General features: G+C 43.1%; 1 protein-coding gene across 1 annotated transcript in view; it reads left to right on the top strand.

Moving 5' to 3' along the window:
- Window positions 1-21,137, top strand: part of LOC134451394 (neuroligin-1-like) — a 158,503-nt gene extending 137,366 nt beyond the window's left edge. The window contains exons 3-5 of the mRNA XM_063201831.1: window positions 14,162-14,374; window positions 16,624-17,413; window positions 20,230-21,137. Of these exons, the coding sequence (XP_063057901.1) occupies window positions 14,162-14,374; window positions 16,624-17,413; window positions 20,230-21,061 (1,835 nt within the window). The 3' untranslated portion in view covers window positions 21,062-21,137. The remainder of the gene's footprint in view (window positions 1-14,161; window positions 14,375-16,623; window positions 17,414-20,229) is intronic.
- The last annotated feature ends 461 nt before the right edge of the window (window positions 21,138-21,598 follow it).

The following is a 21,598-nucleotide window of genomic DNA, read 5'->3' as shown; positions in this document are numbered from 1 at the left end:
CGCTCCCTCTGCTCCTCCTGGCATAACAACATCATTCACATGAACCTATATGGAATAACAACTGCAGCTTTTATGCTACCTTTTCTACTCATTTTATTTTTGGGTGCACAAGAATGCTGTCGTAGCTGGCTATATTCATTCACAGAGCTAGAATTGACCATAAGTTTTTAAGCTTAAAATACTTTACGCATTATCACAAAATAAAATAAAAAAACAAAGGAAAAAAACAGAATTACTTTTAAGTATTTACTGTTCAAATAAACGCAAGCCTATACTCAGGTAATCGCTTTACGTATGTTTCCCATTAATTGCTTGTACCGGTAGTTACTTTGTGTTTCTTTTAATTAGAAATGTTTTAGGGTCAACATTCTCAACATTGTCTCCGGTAATGAAGGGTCATTGTAACATGAAGACAATTTAAAGATTATGCTCGCATACACAGTATATGTACAGTGGCACACAGCACTATATTACAAATGAATACACGTTTAAAGTTTGAGAAATTGAAGATGCAGACAGTCATTATCTCATTTGGAAATGTTCCTTATTTGGAAAAAGAATAGGCCTACTGTTTTTTTCTTCCTTCACTTAGAAAATAAATCATGTACACTTACAACAGTGAAAGCTTTTATATATTCACTCGAGGAGTCAAACACTCAAAATATACCAAAACAAACACAATTTTTAATATGTATTTAAGATATCTAACCCACTATTCTCAAATGTACTATTTTATGTTTTGTTGATTTTGTTTTCTCTAGGTGCAGTACCGTTTTGTTTGTACATGTAGGCACATGCATGACTCATTCTGCTAATGTTTGCATGAACACATTTTTGTAAACAGCAGTTAGTGTTGTTGTAAAATAAGCCCCAAAAGATTGACAGCCCAACAGTGAAGGCTACACATTGGTCTACGTGGCTGACACAGTAAAGAAGTGTTCACAGTGAATACTAAATTGCAACATTGCTCTTCTATTAATAATTCTGTTTTGTTACAAAAATGTCAAAATCATGGAGCTTTTGAGAGCACTCAAGGAGCTCTCTGTAAGGGTCTCCTGTCATTCATGGAAGTCTGCATCCCTCTCTCTCTCTCTCTCTCTCTCTCTCTCTCTCTCTCTCTCTCTCTCTCTCTCTCTCTCTCTCCCTCTCCCTCTCTTTCTTTCTCGCACAAATAACCCGTTGAGCACGTTTATATTACGTTTTGACAGCGTCAATACATTCTGTCTGATAAACAAGGATTCCATCATCTATTTTGGATTTTGTTTGCCAAGCCCACGGCACAGCCATGGAGACAGTCTGTGGAGGCTATTTAAGCAGTCGAATTTTTGAGAAATTTAAATGGATTTCTGGATGTTCTCAGTGCATAGTTGATGTAAACCATCAGGGCATTGTGGATGGAGTTTTATTCATTTTCATCCAAAGCCCTCTGTCTTCATAGTTTATAGTCTTTCCTATTAATACTTTACATTACCTTTCATTAAAAACCTTTCATTTACTATGGAGTTTCTGCATGCCTATCATTTACATCTTTTAACCGAAATAGAAATGTTCTCCTCTTACAGTCTTAGCACAAACAAAAGAGAAACAAAAAATGAGAAACAAAAAAGACAAGGAAAGAACCATGTTGGTCAATGTGTGAAGAGATACAGTAGGCCTATATATCTGTAATTATCAGCGGCCCCCAGAGGTGTGGACAGGAGCCAGATCGATAGACACTGTATGTCTGCATGCTGCGCAGGTGTGGGTGGAGTGGTGACATTTCATCTGGCTGGGTGTCAGAGGATGCACTAACTCGCATCTGATGACGCCTCAGCAGCTTCCCATGCTGCTCAGTGTTGCCAGATGTGTCTGATCAAATTCCGCCCAAAAGATGCTCAAAAAACGCCTACAGCCGCTAAATTCCGCCCATTTTCAACACATTTAATTGGTTTCTATGGGCATAAAACTGCAGGAAAAATGCCAATTGGCCGATTTTTCCCATCTTTACCTGCAGACGGCTATCCAAGGCAGCCCAATTGAGCGGATAACCGCCTATCTGGCAACACTGATCCTGCTGCCACCAGACCAAAACTCCTCGGCCACATAGACCTCTAGACCACCTAGACAGGCGAGCAAGCAGGCCGGCAAGCTGTCCACAGTATACTGGCACCCTGTCTTGTAATACTTTTCCATTACTAGAACTAGAGGGCTTGAAAAGCATTCTAAAATGTTTCATAAAACTACATCTATCAAATCGTGGTGCATGTGTTATTATCAACAGCTTAGGCTCAAATTAAAAGTTGTGCTGGTCACATGTAGGCAGGTTGGAAGAGTTAACCACTTTGGCCCCTTAGGGTGTTATCAAAGATGTTCTTAGTTCCCAATAGACCGTCTCTGGTGTTGTTCTATACTGTAGTTACTTATCTCTCTCGGCTCAGCACAGGAGCTAACGTACAGGGTATCTGCAATCTAGGCTATGGAACACCCGGTTACATTTCTTTGTTCCCTATAATGCACCATATACAGCAGCATCATGAATGAATGATGGTTCTGAATTGAGAAGTTTTGGTCGGTACTGTATATACTGCTCCTCTGGCACATAACTTAATTTTATTTTTATAGTACCAAGGCCAGCTGCCAATCATCTAGCACTAAAAATATTAGTAGGGCATGAAGTTTGCAGATGGTTCACCACAGGAAACTTTTTTTTGATAATTTTGAGCTTTTGATGCACTGGAGAGATTTCATCGCCTTTTAACTTGTTTAAAACTTTCAAAGCGAATCCATTTAGTGCTTCCCTAATCAGTGAGATCACTAATCGGAAGCTTTTATGTAATAAAAGACCCCTTTTAAACTTTATTTTTTTTCTGAGGAAAACATGTACAAAGGACATTGTGTTTCATGTCAGAGTTTGAAGAGTTAAGCAAAGTGGTTGGAAGCGTTGGCTGGAGCACATTTTTGTGCAATTACATATATCTCAAACTATCACATTTGTATTTTGTCTCTGTTATGAAAAAGACGTAGGGGCATTTGGGTCAGTTATACTGTAAACATTTAAACATATGAACATCCTATTTCCAATCCAGTCTCAGTCAAAAACTTGGATACAGTTGAATATTTGCGTTTTTTGTCATTATTTTTTTATTTTATCTAAAACCCATTCAACGCACTATTACACATAACCTACATTTGGTGCAACACGGGCATGCATCCAGTGCTGGCTGGGCTGATACTGCCCACAGAACAGGGATGAATCATCTTCTAATGTGTCTGTTGGTCCATTGTAAAAGAAAGAAGGAACCACAGTTCAAGTGAGAGTTCAAAGTGGAGGCCTATACTCCATATAAAGCATTGTATTGCATAGGGTACTTTCTGTCTTCCCTTCTCCAAACATGCCATAATGTTTTGCTGATCAAACAAACTCTAAGTCAGAATTATAGGCTGTTCAAAGACATGCATCACATGGCTGTCGCTAATCAGCTGCTCTCATCTGGTTGGTTAACAAAGATTTATAGCCAGCACATGGACAGTGTAAACCAGAGACTGGCATCTCACTCTAAATCAGTGTTTCTCAAACTTTTTTTCAGACCAAGGACCACTTTGTCCCTCCAAAAAATTTCAGGGACCACCTGTGAGCTGAATTGACAGTTGAGGGGTGCTAATTTGGCACTGTTGATTTCGATGCAAATCACCAACTTTTCATTCGCATTACAAGCCTGTCTTATTGTGGTGAATGGAAATAAGATGTTTAGCTTTGTAATTATGTTACAAATATAGCCTACTGCTAGCTCGTCTTGAAAAAGTAGAAATCCCCTCGCGGACCACCTGAGCTCTGCCATGGAGGAACACCAGTGGTCCCCGGACCACACTTTGAGCATCACTGCTCTAAATCAAGGATATGAAGGAAGAGGTGGCTGATGAGGTTCCCTTTGCAGCTCAACCCCAGCCGTGACCCACACGACACATCAGTCCATTCCCTTGTCCAGCAGGTGGCTGTGGCATTGCCAGCCAGAGAGTGAGAGTATAAACAAGGCTCTAAATTAACTCCAGCCAACCGACCGAATGCTAGTGAAACTTCAGTTTGGCTGGTAGAAAAGACCAACTTGCTAGCCATTTTTTAACCCATTAGTCAATGTGTGTTTGGCTAGTGCGATTAACATATACTTGACATTTTGGCTAGTGATCCAAAAAGTTAGAAACAGGCAGCTCACTGTAAATGAAGGAGATGAAGGAAGAGGTGGCTGATGAGGTTCCCTTTGCAGCTCACCCCCAGCCGTGACCCACACGACACATCAGTCCGACTCCATTCCCTTGTCCAGCAGGTGGCTGTGGCATTGCCAGCCAGAGAGTGAGAGAGAGAGTGAGCAGAAATGACATTTTCAAAGCCCCATGTGTTTATTACTGCAGGGGAGTCTTTGGTGGTGGTGGTGGCGCTGGCGCTGGCGGTGACGGTGACGATGACTTGGTCATTTCCTGTGGTTGTCGGGGGGCTCATTAGGGAGACCTTGCCCGCAGGACCCTCGCAGGTTCCCACAGACACTCACTCCCAAGATTTCTTTTTGTCTATTTTTTGTTTCTTCTCATGGGTGCGTGCGTATGTGGGGCCAGGCAGTCTCACGTCCCCCCTGCCAGACAGAGCCAGGATCATTATCAGCAGCAAGACGGCAATAGAGCATGTACTAGTGTATATGTGTTCTCCTCTAATAGGGAGATGTTTATTTCCAGGCCATTGTCTCTCTCAGTCTCTCTCTCTCTCTCTCTCTCTCTCTCTCTCTCTCTCTCTCTCTCTCTCTCTCTCTCTCTGCCACCCATTCGACCTCTCATGATGTGGACTTATGGGGACTTGTCTGCATTTGGACAAATAGAAAAAACATGTGTGTGTGTGTGTGCATGTGAGCGCACGCGTGTGTGTGTGTGTGTGTGTGTGTGTGTGTGTGTGTGTGTGTGTGTGTGTGTGTGTGTGTGTGTGTGTGTGTGTGTGTGTGTGTGTGTGTGTGTGTGTGTGTGTGCTTGTGCGTGTGCGTGTGGGTGTGCGTGTGTTGTTTTTCCCTAACATAGTGTATACATCTCTCCTCCTCCTCCTCCTCCTCCCTGCCTCTCACTTGTTACCTCCTCCTCTCTCTTCTTTCTTGTTTTCTTTTGTTGAGTCTTCCTGCAGCATGCATGTGTAATTCTGCAGAGACCTGTTATCTGTATGCAAATGTTGTTCCTTTCGAGGGAAGCAGAGCTGGTTAACAATTCAGATCAGGTTCAGAAGTGGTGGAACCACAGAGACACTTTTCAAAGAGGAGAGGGGTCTCAATGTTTTTTTTAAGAGACACTCTGTGGCTTTGTAATAAAAAAATGTAAGAACTGCTTTTGTCAGGAAGAATTTTCACAACAGGGGAGTAATGATGGGTGTTGTATTGATACATCTGGATAAGATAAGATGCCAATATATGGTCCCATCATTATTTCTTTGTTTAAATGTTTGTTTTTGTACTGGCTGTAACTAAGGGAGGTCATCATTTTTGTAGTTTTGTACCAACTGATCTACTGTCACGGTGACAATTTGAGCATGTTGTGATATACCAAATTACCATGCATTTATTGAGTCCATTTTTGTTTTTCTCTCAGTACTTGGAAATACTAATCCAGTGCAATATTTTAAAAAAGACTATTATGATGAAAACTCTTTGTTCAACTTTATTTCATTATTAACTCTTCACAACTTCTGGCATGCAAAAATAGATTTCTTAAACATGCAAAACCACAGGCTGTTGCCAGTGGCCAGGGAATTGCACAGTGTGAAACGTGAAATGTGAAACGTGAAATGCATTATAGACTGCTAAGCTGAAAAGACTAACACTTATTCAAAAAAACAACACGGGCTCTGGTCACAAATGGTTATTCTTCTCACACAACATAACTAGAATCTGCTCACCTCTTCCCTCAGAGGTCATGTTGCTGCTGCTCCTACTGCTTATTGATGTGAGCAGGGCAACAACCATATCCTTATTAATGCTGGCCATATCATTTAGCCATAGACTGAAACTCAGCCATTATCCACTGTTGTGAGAATTTATATATATATAGTGTGTGTGTGTGTGTGTGTGTGTGTGTGTGTGTGTGTGTGTGTGTGTGTGTGTGTGTGTGTGTGTGTGTGCGTGTGTGTATGTGTGTGTGCGTGTGTGTGTGTGTGTGTGTGTGTGTGTGTGTGTGTGTGTGTGTGTATGTGCGTGCGTGGGCATGCGTGTGTGCGTGCGTGGGCATGCGTGTGTGCGCGTGCATGTGTGTGTGCGTGTGCATGTGTGTGTGAGTGTGCAAGAGGAGAGAGGGAGGGAGGGAAGGAGGGAGTGACTGTGTATCTATGGCTGGATTGGTCATAAGACATACAGGGTATTTGCCCGGTGAACTGTTGATGATTTTGGCCTGGTCCTCTCCTCAATGTAGTGGTATCAGTCCTCATGCCGCTACAGCTGACCTCTCAGAGTCAGATTTACATATTCATTTTGGCTGTCCTTTGGCTGTACTAAAACTGTTGTCATGGGTTTCATAGTCTCTCTCAATGATTGGCGGACCGGTCTTGGCTGAAAATGCCTGGCCTGATTTTTTGTCCCAGTTCCATATAGGTTTACTATTCTCTACAGTGCAGTGGGTCTCAGAACCTCCCAATGGTTTCATTTGACTGCATTCTATGTGGATCGTTTTTAGGGAATTTGGCAGACCAATAGTCTGTTTAACAATGGGTGGATGGTATTGATGCCCTGTCAAAAGGACTTTGGGGGAATTTTTTTTTTACAATAATGTTACCTAAGGACACTCAGAGCTATTCTTTCCTGTCCTTCCAGAGATACATCCTTGCCAGTTATTGTAATGGTCGACAGTTAGGGTTTTAGGGTTTGTGTATTTGTCTTTCCAACTGTCTGTTTATGTGCCCGTAGTGTTTGTGTGTCATCTACAGGGGAATTCAAAAGCACACAAATTGCTTAGGAAACTGATCCCATCATACAATATGATACAATACGATATGACACGATACGATGCGATACGATACGATACGATATGATACAATACGATATGACACGATACGATGCGATACGATATAACACATAACATCACAAGACTATTGTACATGTGCCATGCATGTGGAGCATGTGGGGCCTTTGACTATTAATCCACAGTCTGTGTTCGAGTCAGATATAAGAACATACTGTGTGTGTGTGTTGTATTACAGTTCCTCTCGGTATGATAGAGTGGAGGGTGTCGGCCAGGCTTTCTACATACATACTGTATAATGTATCCCATAAATGGCCATAGGCGTTACTGCATGTCCTATCTGGCCTTCGTGGAGGTTTGTATGCTCCCAATGCTCTTTACTGTTAAACACACCAATGCAGCCGCCTGGAATCACATTAGTGCATTGTGAACAGAGTGAATTAAAAATAATCTAGTCCAATCACACAACATTGATTGTGAATAGCTCGAGGCCATGCACACGTGTGGGCTCACATGAACTTTGCATCTCTAGGTTATTTTACGTCTATAAACCACATGCATTATTCAAACTGGTAAGGTCAAGAATGGCGCATGACCCCATAACTGCATCTTATGTGTATCTCCCCATTATGTCATGGATCATGAATTATTATGACTTTTATGTTAACTCACGGCTCTCGCATAGCAACTGCAGACCTTGAGAGTTGAGCATAACAGTGATTGACAGCTGCCACTCACAAGAGCTGTTGCATAGCCATGGGTAGTCTTGTTCAGTGGGAAGTGGGGCATATCAGCATCATAGTCCACACACCTACCCCACTATATCTATCTAGCCTGATTATCAACGACTTTCAAATCTCTTCAAGACAGAAGCAACGCTGAAATCGTCACTAGGAGGGCACAGCCTGGCTAATATCTATCCACTTTGGACATATACGGTTTTTTTTTTTTTTTACATTATCCATCGCCAACCACAGAAAACTATTTGTTTTCCCGAAGCAGCTGGGGAGATTTCATGGTAATTCAGATACTTCTTCTCTATCCACTTTTCTGTTTTCTTTTCTTTTCTAATGCACTGTAGTACTGTTAAAAAAAAAAAAAAAGGCCCGTCTGCTGTACAACTGAAGCAGGGTTTGTGCGTTCTGTATTTACACTTTTTGGTTGAGCACTTTTCCTGCCAAGTCCCAACGCCCCCCATTGGCTAAAGGCGCTAATGCTACCTGCCCTCTTGTTTACTTTGCCTACCTCAGCCAGTGCACAAATCCCATAAAACCACCAGCTATCAGTTTTGGCACAGGCTCTACAGTACATTCCACCACCACCACCGCCGGCACCAGGCCAAAGTCCTGTGGTTCCACACTACAGACATATTGTACAGTGGTGTCCTGCAGATAACCTTCCCAAAGTCAAGCCAACTCCACTGGGTAACCTCTCTCTCGCTCTTTCTCTCTCTCTCTCTCTCTCTCTCTCTCTCTCTCTCTCTCTCTCTCTCCCACCCCACCCGTCCTATCCCATGGCCTTCGCAGGATGCTATTTTGGCAGGGAACATCTCAGGCTTATCCCCCAACTCCCTTCCAGCCAGACATTGTTGTGACTAGGTTCTCCCTTTCATTTCTCTCCTTTCCCTTCCCCATGTCACTGAATTTTCACTACCTCACAGGCCCAGTGGAAGAGAGTGTTCCTTTCTGTCTGTCTCTGTACACACACACACACTCACACACCATGGCCTCCCCCCCCCTCTCTCTCCACATACTCTTGTTGGTAAACCTCTACCACGCATGTCTTAAGGACCCTCTTCCTTTGAGGTGCATACATACGGTACTGTATGGATTTCTTTTCCATTGCTGTTGCTTCACTCCAAACCTATTGTGTGTCATCAGGATTGAGTACATTGTGAACCTACAGTACATACTGTATCTGGCCGCTTCTCTCAAGTGATACAGAGCAGAGGCGCATCTTGCCACCAGGCTAGGCAGGCAGCCGCTTGGGCCCAGGTCATGTGCTCAGGTACCCTCAGTAGATGTTCAGAGCTGAATTAAATTAAAGGTATGCTGATTTCACATTTGCTCATGCCCTCTAAACAGTATTGATGCTCTTAAAATATGCCTTGCTGCAACACTTGAAAACATCTGTTCACCCTGAGCAAACTCCAAAACAAACAGTCGGACGATCAGTCTCTGTTGCTCTTTTCAGGGTAGTCATCATTTGCCAGACCATGTGGATTTTGTCAGTAGCTTTGCCAAATTTCAGAGTGTCTGTGTTTGCCAGCCAGATAACAGAGTTATTTTGCCCTCTCACCCTCTGCCGTCTTTGTATTGAAATGACACCAATTCATGTATGTGATTCACCTTCGCCTCAACAGTGATTATCTAAAGGAACATGAGGAGCATACGTGTACATGGCTGCTTTTTAGTCAATAAAGGCTTCAGTTAAACAGCATGTCACATGTTAGCGACTGATAGGGAGTATCATAGCCCTCGCCCTCCATAGTCAGCGTTAGTTACCGCCACACCCCTGCCCTACCGCAGCCCTGTACATCTCCCTTCAGACACGGGGCATCCGTTTAACAAAGCCATTCAAGTGGAATAAGTGTGGAGCAATTGTTTGCATTAGGTTTCATTAGAGTCCCCTTGTAGCTCAGCTGGGACAGAATACAATTAAGCCGTCACCACTTCCACCGCACATCACAGTGTCAGATACAGTATCCAAGTGTATGGCCCAGATATGCAAGTGAGTGTGTGTGTGAACTGTGAATGGGTAATGTGTGATATATTTTCAGTCTCATGCCACGGGAGTACAGAAAGCCTGCCATGTATCACCGAAATGTGTAGCACCAGAAGCTTAATATTAAAGACACGTGAGAAGGCGACTCTCAGAATTCTTGAACTCTGTGTTCACATGGCAGGCTGCTCTGGTATAGAGCAATAGCATTGAGCAATGGTGCCCTCTGATTACTTGTCAAAGGCCAGCTTCATTTACGCTGATCCAGAGAAGCGAGGAGTGAGCTGTCATTGTTGATTCCACCTCACTTGTGTTGATATGAAAAGTGGCATGGACAATATCAGAGACCTCACATGCAAAACGGTGTATAGTACGGGTGGGGTTTGATGCTGTAATATCCTGTTTTTTACGTGTAATTTTTATTATTCGTATTTAACTTGGTAGCCTCGATTTAGCTTGCCTGAGGGTGTGAATTGAACTCGTGATTTTTCATTCATTTAATGAGGTATCATGCGGTCAGTGGGACTCTTTTGTGTATGCATCAGTGTTTAATTTGTGTGAAATGTCTGCTTGGGAAAAAAATACAAATTACACATTTTTTTGTTCAGTCTGTGCGCTGCTTTAATGTTCGTTGTGCTGAAGGAAAGGCAAATGGTGTGGAGGGATATGGAAATGCATTATCGAGCAGATTTTGCCTTGGGGTTGCCGTTCTTAGATTTATATTACGAAGCATTAAATCGAATAAGGGCTCTCAAGATGGATACACCAGCCCAGGAATCAGAGGACTTGCAGTATGTTTGAAGGACGTTAATCACATCAGTGGTCAAAGAGAGTCAGAATCAATTCATTGCCAGCCGCCACCACAGGAGGCTGTTATTGTTCTCATGCGTAAGTGGCCAACACCTGTGAGCTCTGGACGTCTTTTGTTCTGCTTCTTTATTTTTTTTCCTTTGTTCATTTTTCATGCAGGGGAATTAAGCTTACTTTTTTAGTGATATGTTTTGGTCTTTTTGACTTTATTCATGATAGTACAGTGTAGATGGTGACAGGAAGTGAGTTGGGAGAGAGAGACGGGGAAGGACCGGGAATCGAACACGGGTCGGCCGCATAGCAAACGTGTGCCTTACCATATGCGCCAAATAGGGCCAGGGAAGTACTTGGACTCCATACAGTATAATGGATGTGGAAATAAGGTTAATTTGATTTTTAGCCTCTTTTCACAAGGACCATGTAGTAGATCTTTGGACCTTTGTACAGTAGGTCCAAAAGTTTTAAATGACTATAATTTGTCGGTCTTTCTGTTTGTTTGTCTGGCTCGTGAAGATGCTGAAACACATTCCAGAGTTTCTTTAGCTGTACTGACAGACAGTACATTTTTATAGATCTGCTCCAAGGAATTTCACTTTTTAAACAGCTTTCTTAACCTTGACGAGAGCAAGATCCTTGACAGCTGCCACTGCTCTCTTTCACTATGTATGTGCTTGTGTATGACATATCCAATCTATACACCCCCAGTTGATGAAACAGTTCAATGATCTCTGCATTTTACAAAAGCAAACGATTTTCTGTTGAAAAAAGAGAGACAAAGTTTAGACCCATTCTGGAGATAAGGTACATTAGTGACCTTTGATGGTACCCCTATGACGTCTGGATGCTCAAAAACTTCCACATGCCTTTTCCTCAACACCTAAGTCGATGCTACAAGCGAGAAAACAACACCACAAGGGTAATTTGAGGTTCCTTGTATTAAACTGAAGTACCTTCTACACAGCAGAGAAGGTCATAATCAGTCATACAAACCACAGCTTATGTGTGATCTATGCCCTATAAGGAAAGCAGAGATCTTTTGCTCTCATCTTCACCACAATACACTCTCTCAGAAATGCTAACACATTCACGGCAATGCATCTTTTCTGTTCTCAGCAGTAACTGCTGTTCTCACAGAGGCAACGCTTTACCAAAGGACATGGGCTTGGAAGTCAATTGTGTGGTTGTATTTATCTGGGGGTTTTAGACGCAGCGTGAGTTTCTCAGTGCTGTGACTGTTGTCGCTGCTGGTAGCATAATTATTCGCCGCTCCCATTTTGTAGCTGTGTCGCACCGCTGGGTTTGCTTATTTGTTGGTAGAGATCTGTGCTGATTCAGAATGCACACGCTCTCTTCACCACACTGAAACACACTCGTCGGAGGCCGAATTAAAGTTGTTCGAATTTTGTTGGGGGGAAATGAGATATCTTACTGTGGGTGTCTCTTTGGGCATGGACAAATATATTAAAGCAGACAGTTCAGCAGAGTTGCAAGACCAAAGGACACATTGTTACACAGCCAGCTGTATGCACTTTTTATTTCTGCAAATGTGGTTCTGTTTGGACAAATACAGAGCTAGGCTATTAGTCAGGTCAAACGTATTGTGGAGTATCTCATCAGCAATGTTGCAGAAACACAATTACTGTACACTGGCCTTGCTGATAAAAAGCTGTGCAAGTGAATGCACAGTTACAAATCGGGCATATTGAAAAAAAAACTATATTTGATATGCCAAAAGTGTGACAGAGAGAGCAATGTGAGAAGCTCTTCATTAAAATGTAAAGCTTTAGCACCACCATCCCTTACATTATTCTTGTCCGGATTAGTGTTTTTATGGCAAAAAGAGAAGGTCAGTGCATATAAATGTATCCAGTTGATTAAGCTTGGTGTGATGTTTCTCTCACAAAGAAATGAACTAAGAACATGTGCCACGCAGACTACGCATTACAACCATATGACCGACCACATTTCCATAGCAACAAGATAAGCTCGTTGCCAGTGGCTCACTTTGGAAAGAGATTTAGTTACATTGGCAGACCACACAGAAGTCACACTGGGAAAAAAAACACCTCCATTCACCAAACTATGTTTATCCGTGGCGGGTTAAATGCTATCTATTTTACCTTTCCTCTTGAGAGCGTTGCTTTCTTTTCTTTCTTTTTCTGACAATAAAAGCAGATAGTGTGATTCCCACCTGTTGCGATAAATCTGCTCTCCCCTCCGCACTGCACAGCCATGGGCACTGGTGGCAGCACTGCTTGGCATCTGATTGTTAATCATTTCTGAGCTCTGTGCCGCCCGGCTTCCTCTTTTTGATGTCCACTCAATCCTGGCAAAGCCCGGCTAAATCGAATCAATTAAACACGTGCTTGTAGATTGCTGTCGCTTCTTGGGGTCCCGCGTTTGATGTGGAGACAAAAATAAATGAATTCAATTTATATGGAGAACTCAATTTAAAAAAAGGTGCCAGGGCGAGGTTTTTTTTTGTGCCGATCCAATTCCTGCTCCTGCCACCGCACGACACCACACTGCACCTCACCCAGCCCCTCTCCCCATGTCCCTTTTTCTGTGGTTATGTATGCATGGGGAACATGAACAGGCTTTTCAATTCTAATTAATTGTATCTAGTGTGGATACACAGCATTTTGTCCTGGGTTTTGATGTTCAAAGTGCATAAAGAATGTAGACATGGCGTTTCTGTTTTGTTTTTGTTTTTTTGTTATTATAATTGGCCAAGTGCATCAGGCCAAGCATACTGTATTAGAGGATGGCCACTGAGAAACGTAACTTCCATTTCACTAAATCTCGAGGTTTCCAATGATATCTGCAGGGACCATTGATTCCCCGTCTTGCTAATTGGCCGACGCTGGGCTGTAGGATGAAACTGCAATGATGACTTACAATTAAACCGAGCAGTGGTGGGTAAGCCCCACATCGCTTTGGCTTTTTAATCTCCTGAAACTGAACATAAGACCTTTGGGAATGTATTTATCAAGTCATTATGTCTAGACAGAAGAATATGGGGCACAAAGCAAACGCCAGATTTGTAATTATTTATGTCTTTTTTTAAAACACATCATCTGGGGACCCTTCAGTCATTTGGATGGAACAAAAGCTGCAGCATAACCGTTTTTGGAGGCAAAAAAACAATAGTTGAACAACAAAAACCTTCGCACCAGTGAATTTGTTTATTTATTTTATTTTATTTTATTTTTTTCGCTAAGAAATGGTTGGCCTCTGGTGCGTTGTTAGCAGCAGGGCATGGCAAATGAGGCCTTAGCCTCTGTTAATGATGTCATTAGGCTCCATTTGTTTTGTCAAGGGAGGTCATACCAATTGTGTGCTGTTTGGCATAAACGGCTATTAAATGCTGTGGTACCTCAGCTCTTCAGCACATAAAAAAGTATCATTACATTGCCCCAATTAAATGAACTGTTCATACTGCCAGTTACAGTAGATCCATTCTCACAGATGCACTCTAAATATTTGTTTACCATTGTCCATTCTGATGATGTCTAACTTTGTAACTTCACTATTTTTTTGCAGAATCCCAATGTTTTTTTGTCAGATTAAATAACTTCACTGGTTATTTGTGTTTCTTTTATGCAGCCTGTCTAAATATGATACCCGCATACTCACACTCTCTCGTTCCCTCTCTCTCTTTTCTGTGTTTCAGGTTTTTTGAGCACAGGAGACCAAGCGGCGAAGGGGAATTATGGCCTCTTGGACCTGATCCAGGCACTGCGCTGGACCAGTGAAAACATTGCTTTTTTTGGGGGTGACCCTTTACGCATTACTGTATTTGGATCAGGGGCTGGTGCCTCGTGCGTCAACCTCCTGACTCTGTCCCATTATTCTGAAGGTAACCGCTGGAGCAATTCAACCAAAGGTATACTGCAGAGGATGCAACTTTTTCCACACAATTTGGGTGTCTGCATGCCAGTGTTGTTACAGAATGATGCGTGTTGCACAGGCATCAGCTTTCTTTCTTTCTTCCTTTCTTTCTTCCTTTCATTCTTTCTTTCTTTTTTGCTTTCTTTCATTCTGTCTTTCTTTCTTTCTTTCTTTCTTTCTTTCTTTCTTTCTTTCTTTCTTTCTTTCTTTCTTTCTTTCTTTCATACTTTCTTTCTTACTTTCTTTCTTTCAACTCCTGTACGTAATGTGTTATTTTGTGGTTTTTGACCTGATTGCATGCTTAATAAGGTCTTTTCCATTTTAACCAAACCATTCAGTTCAGATTTTCTTAGAACATTTTTGCATAGGGGCTTTATGGACTCACACATTTTAGGTCCTGTGGTCCTGTTGGCAGCTATATTGAACCCTTTGTAAATCACTATTTCACGGTTTTTCACCACAACAAAAATGCTTCAGATAGTCCAACTTGTAAACCAATGGTGTGAAGCTGTGTGTGAAGTGTCTTCTACAAGTAAAATAAGACAAATTACTTATGGATAGTTAGTCACTGTTCTACATCTTTTGTGAAAGAGTTCATTTGCCTCATCATTGTCATCTAGTGTTTAGGATGGGAATACATCTATACATTGTAGTGCCACAGGTTCTCAGTAAAAAAAAATCTGTAATGTCTCCTTCCATCCAATTATCTGTTATACAAGCTTTTATCTTTGTGCAGTAGGCATTTACTGAGAAACTAGGGAATTCTTCTTAGTGTTTCAGCCATTCTGCAACTGCATTTTGTAGAAAATTACTGTGAACTTTCGTTCGCTCACGCATTTCTTTCTTACCGTGATTCTGTCTGAACATACATATACCGACGTACATAGAAAAGCATGACACTGGATCAATACCATCGATCCATGGCTCTATCCCATGTACTGGAGTAATGTAAGGGCTGTTTAAATGCTGTTTTGTCTTGCTCCTCAAGAACAAGGAGACAGTCATTATTCCTGTCAAATACAAAACTCAATTGTTGCAGTTAAGTTCTCCTGAACTAATTTGTATGTGGTCATTCAGGAAAGCTGACAGAGGAAGCTGATAGCTGTTAGTCATCAGTCCACATGGAAACGGGTGATTTGGGGCAGCAGAATTGGTTCCTCATTAAATTGGATTTATGGTGGTGGTGGTGGATTCAGATTACTTTGTCCTGGGCCAATGATCATGACTTTGTCTGATGCTCACCTTTGCATCACAATGCTGACGACAAGAAAATCATAGTAAAGGAAGGACGAATCATTACGCATGTCACCCATAGGTGAAAAGGGTGATTACCTGGTCACATGACCTCACCCACTTTCAACCACTCCACCCATTTCAGTGCTTGACAAGAAAATCATATTAGGATTTCTGTAATTATCTAAAATTGTGTGAAACGGGCTGTGCTGTCATAAAAACTGAAGCAAATTGCTGCACACATAGAAAGGAGTGTATGCATACTGTAGTGTCTTCATTGTCTAATGTCCCACAGGTTGTCATGGTAACATAGATGACTTCACTTTTCCTTTCCTCCTTCTTCATCAGCATGGTTGTGTGCATGTCTTTGCATGGTGCAGTGCTTATCTTTAGTGGAATACTGTAATATATATGTTTGTATATCTCTCCAGTGAGACCTCATCAACACAGCTAATATAAGGTGCACACACAAGTGGCAAACCTTTAACACAGTTGCCTTCATCTTTTTCATTGCCACTGGTGAATCACATTCAACGCCATGTGTTGACAGTTGATTGTACTCAAACATTTATGTAATTGACATAAAACAACTTTACACTGACATTGATACCTCTGTGAGGTGTTTAGGTGACATATATCCACTGTGTGATTCCTATCAAGGTATTCTATATGATTGCATTTCCATGTTTTCACTGGAGAGGACCACTGTTTGCAAGAATCCTCAGCACTACAACAGCAAAATAAATCAAATTATAACAGCTGAATTGAAACGGCATTCCCTTAATTGCCGATATTTCCTGTGTTCAGAAAGGCACATTAGCTGTGGGAGCAGAATTTTTTCTTGCTCACTTAAAAACTCATTCCCACCTCTCTCGGTTAAGGTGTTTAATTTGCAATACAGTACATACATAGCTCAGTTTTCAGACACAAAAGCAGTTGTGTTCATTGTTGTCTACTCTACAGAACAACTCTCTGATTTAGAACATTCTGGCCTTTCCTCTTGCCCTGCAGGTCTGTTTCAGAGAGCTATAGCCCAGAGTGGCTCGGCCCTCTCTAGTTGGGCGGTGAGCTTCCAGCCCGCCAAGTACGCCCGCATGCTGGCCAAGAAGGTGGGCTGCAACCTGAAGGACACCGTGGAGCTGGTGGAGTGCCTGCAGAAGAAGCACTACAAGGAGCTGGTGGACCAGGACATCCAGCCGCCGCGCTACCACATCGCGTTCGGACCCGTCATCGACGGCGACGTCATCCCCGACGACCCGCAGATCCTGATGGAGCAAGGCGAGTTCCTCAACTACGACATCATGCTGGGCGTCAACCAGGGCGAGGGGCTGAAGTTCGTGGAGCTCATCGTGGACAACGAGAACGGCGTGCAGGCCAACGACTTCGACTACGCCGTGTCCAGCTTCGTAGACGACCTGTACGGCTACCCGGAGGGCAAGGACATCCTGCGCGAGACCATCAAGTTCATGTACACGGACTGGGCGGACAGACACAACCCGGAGACGCGCAGGAAGACGCTGCTGGCGCTGTTCACGGACCACCAGTGGGTGGCACCGGCGGTGGCCACGGCGGATCTCCACTCCAGCTTCGGGTCTCCCACCTATTTTTATGCCTTCTACCACCATTGCCAGACGGAGCAGGTGCCCCCTTGGGCCGACGCGTCGCACGGGGACGAGATCCCGTACGTGTTTGGGCTGCCCATGATCGGCCCCACGGAGCTGTTCCCCTGCAACTTTTCCAAGAATGACGTTATGCTGAGCGCCGTGGTAATGACTTACTGGACAAACTTTGCCAAGACTGGGTGAGTAGTGACAGTCGTGTGTTTTTTTCGCCAGTCATCCATGTAACAATTGGATTAGGTCTTTTTTTGTTGTATTCACCTGTTGACAGGAAGCTCCTCAGGCAATGGCGCGTCAGGTTACTTGGAGCAGATTAATAGGATTATTGCCTGTGGTATCACTTCATAAAAGCAGATTTAAAATGTGTGTCATCTATTGCTGGTCTGCATGTTAAATGGGAGGCTTGTTCTCTAAAGGTTACCAAATTTGGCTTAGCTCTGTCAGCCGTGTAATGTTCACCACCTTTCAATCAGGGCTGAGCTGGGACAACATTTAAGACAAGGCCACAGGGCTTGGTGAGAGACAGTGAAGCACAAAAAGGAATTAGTCATCTAATATGAGCTATTTTGACCATAACATTGCCAACAAAATGCTTACTTTATCTTGGAGAGAGCTGCTGTAACGATGATGACTAATACAGTGCCATTGAGGGGAGGCCCAGGCCAAAATCATCAACAGTCCACCGGGCAAATGCCCTGTACGTATGCCATATGGCCAATCCAGCTATGCTTTCAATAATACACCCACTGGAAGGACTCACTGATGTATCCCCGGGTTCTTCAGCTCTCCTGAGCAGTTTCCTGGCCATTTGTACAGCCTGATCTCCAAAAATTCCGTTCTCCTGGACACGGATATTAAGGACACGAAATCCGTGTCCAGGAGCACGGATTTTGCCAAAATTCTGTGCTCCTGGACACGGAATTGTTTTCCGTGATGGGCACACGGAAGTGCTTTCTATATTCCCACAGCACTGTGTTAACTCTATCATTAGAAAATACATACCAAATGCCAATCCAACACAAAATAATGCTATAACAATTTAAGTTGTGCCTGACCAAAACATTCCCTAGCCTTAACCTGTCATTAAAGACATATTTTTGAGAAATACCTTTTCCAATTGGTCGATAAGCTATCAAATTCATATAATGAATGTAAGAATACTAGCTGTGCCCAGACCAAAACAATCCCTAACCCTAACGTGTCAGTAAGATTTTTTTTTTTTGAGAATAATATTTGAAATTATAAAAATCCTGAGAAAACACTGTGGAAACATAGAACTGTGGGAGTATAGAGAGAGTACTTCTGTGTGTCCATCACGGAAAATAATTTAGTGTCCAAAAGCACAGAATTTTGGCAAAATCTGTGCTCCAGGACACGGATTTCGTATCCCTAACATCCGTGTCCAGGAGCACGGAATTTTTGGAGATCATGTTGCACCTTTATTTGGCCGCCTAATAGTTAGGCAAGGCAATATCCCATGCTTAACTCATGCTTAACAAGGAGTCCTTGTTATGAAGTGTTACTAAGAAATTAACCTTGGTATGCTGTACAGTATGTGTCCATTAGAAGAAGAGTTTTGGTCTTAAATTAGTGTCTTGCTGAAATATCATACCGCAAAATGTGCAGTATTGACTTGCAGACACTATCAACAAGCAGCTCCAACAGTTTTTGAAAAAACATGAAAACGGGTTAAGCAGCATGTTTTTTTTCAGCCATGATTTTTTTTGGTAATGTAATGCAGGAATATATGTCTCACAAATTCACAGGATCATCCATCCAAACCACAGAGTGTTGTCGGCTTAGCAAGTTTAGTCTTTTTAGGCCTGTGGCTTACAAAGCTCTTGATAGACAAGCATCAGGCTCTTAACTCTCACCTGAGGAAAGTAGTAGAGTGACAGGTGGAATGATGAGTTTTAGTTTTCCACTAAAATGTCTGATGGGGGTTATTATGATTTGATACCGTGACTGGAAATCAATTTCCCGCAAGGTTAAAGCATGTCATGTTTTCACACATAGACAACTCAATTAACCATTACCAGTTGTCATCCGTTTGTAAGGTTCACTGGGTAAATAACAAGAAGTTAACTGTTAAGCCTTGAGATGTGGGGGGAATTGCACCTTTCTGTTGCATGACTCTGCAAAGATCCAGGACGGTGCACATAATTTATACAGGTGTTATGTCAATTACACCTGTATAAATGTAATTTTTACCCATAGGACATGAAATAACTTTCACACAGAAGTGATATCTACAAAATAGAATTGGCCAAATGGTTCAGTGTCTTCTCAAAGACACATACTGTTATACTAAATATTCATTCCTCATGTGTTGACATTTAAGATGTTTCTTGTTCTTTACTGTTTACACTGAAATACTCTTTACGGTAGGATAGGACATGAAAAACCTTGCAATATTACTGACAGTGAACAACTTATCATGAAACAAATAAAATTATAATGTTACTGTATCTACTGTACAGTATGTATTTATAAGTCATGGGTGTTGCTGAAACTGCATTCATTTATTTGCAAATGCATAATGGATTTCCAAATCCATGACTTCATAGACAGCTTTGTCTGTGAAAACAGTATGATATGTGTCAACTGCCCATGATGTCAACTGTATTTAGAGTTTTGCAAATGTCTCTGAAGTATGAACTCTTGTTGGTGAATTAAAAAGAACTGTAATAGGACATCAATGGTGTCACAAGGGTGTGAGAGTCTTCTGGCTGACACACCAACAGGCCTGCCTCTTTGATGTAGCGGTCAGAGCCCCAGTTTGGTACCCCAGAAGGCCCTGATTTGAGTTCCAGTGGGGAACATCTTCTCCCCTTTGCTATACTTGCATTTAGGACATGCTGAGTTTCATGCCAAAACTGTGCTGTATAAAGAGTTTTTTTGGAACACTAGAAAAGAAGTATAGTATTTTTGTATGTTTCTCATGTGATACTGCACCTGTGGCCTCACACACAACTTCTCCCTCTGCCCCCCCCTCCAGAGACCCAAACCAGCCCGTCCCCCAGGACACCAAGTTCATCCACACCAAGCCCAACCGCTTCGAGGAGGTGGCGTGGTCGCGCTACAACCAGAAGGACCAGCTGTACCTGCACATCGGCCTGAAGCCCCGCGTCAAGGAGCACTACCGGGCCAACAAGGTCAACCTGTGGCTGGAGCTGGTGCCCCACCTGCACAGCCTCAATGAGGTCACGCAGGTCATCTCCACCACCACCACCAAGGTGCCGCCGCCCGAGGTCACGCCGCGCACCACCAAGAAGATCTCCGTCAACACCAAGCGGCCCGTCAACCCCAACCCCACGCCCTTCCCCACCGAGGGCCAGGACAGCCAACCCTTCCAGGTGGACCAGCGCGACTACTCCACGGAGCTGAGCGTGACCATCGCGGTGGGCGCCTCGCTGCTCTTCCTCAACATCCTGGCCTTCGCCGCGCTCTACTACAAGAAGGACAAACGGCGGCACGACGTGCACCGGCGCTGCAGCCCGCAGCGCAACACGGCCAATGACCTGGCGCACACACAGGAGGAGGAGATCATGTCGCTGCAGATGAAGCACACGGACATGGACCACCACGAGTGCCACGACGCCATGCATCCGCACGAGGTGGTTCTGAGAACTGCCTGCCCGCCCGACTACACGCTAGCCATGCGCCGCTCGCCCGACGACATCCCGCTCATGACCCCCAACACCATCACCATGATCCCTAACACCATGCCGGGACTCACCTCCCTGCACCCCTTCAACACCTTCTCCAGTGGACAAAACAACACGCTGCCTCATCCCCATCCACACTCGCACTCCACCACCAGGGTATAGCGTGCTGGACGTAGCATGCCAAACGTGCATAGCCTCATAGTCAGTTACATTCAGACACACACACATGCGTGGTCTCACAAACACACACACACACTTGCACACACACACACACACACACACACACACACACACACACACACACACACACACACACACACACACACACACACACACACACACACACACACACCCATACGTGCGACAAGTAGACACACATTCACGCACATACACACGTAGACACACACACACGCACACATGCACATAATATACATAAGAGCCAACTCACCGAGTGAAGAAAGCGCGCTGTGGAATATTTTCACTCCTGTGAATATGACTCATAGGAATAATAGGGATTTTTTCTTGAGCAGAGATTATCATTTTATATTAAAAAGGAGAGAGAAACTTTAAAGGGAACTGCAGAAAATGTTTCAACTAAAAAAAAAAAAAACACGGATAATAAAGATATTCATAATTTTTTAAAAAACACTATGTGACATTATGACTATGCCAGACAGCTTTTCTGGCGAGAGATTTTAC

The sequence above is a fragment of the Engraulis encrasicolus genome, chromosome 6, assembly GCF_034702125.1.
Source record: "Engraulis encrasicolus isolate BLACKSEA-1 chromosome 6, IST_EnEncr_1.0, whole genome shotgun sequence".
NCBI classification, from domain to species: domain Eukaryota; kingdom Metazoa; phylum Chordata; class Actinopteri; order Clupeiformes; family Engraulidae; genus Engraulis; species Engraulis encrasicolus.
The sequence above is the reverse complement of the archived record's forward strand: the minus strand, read 5'-3'. Positions and strand labels throughout refer to the sequence as shown.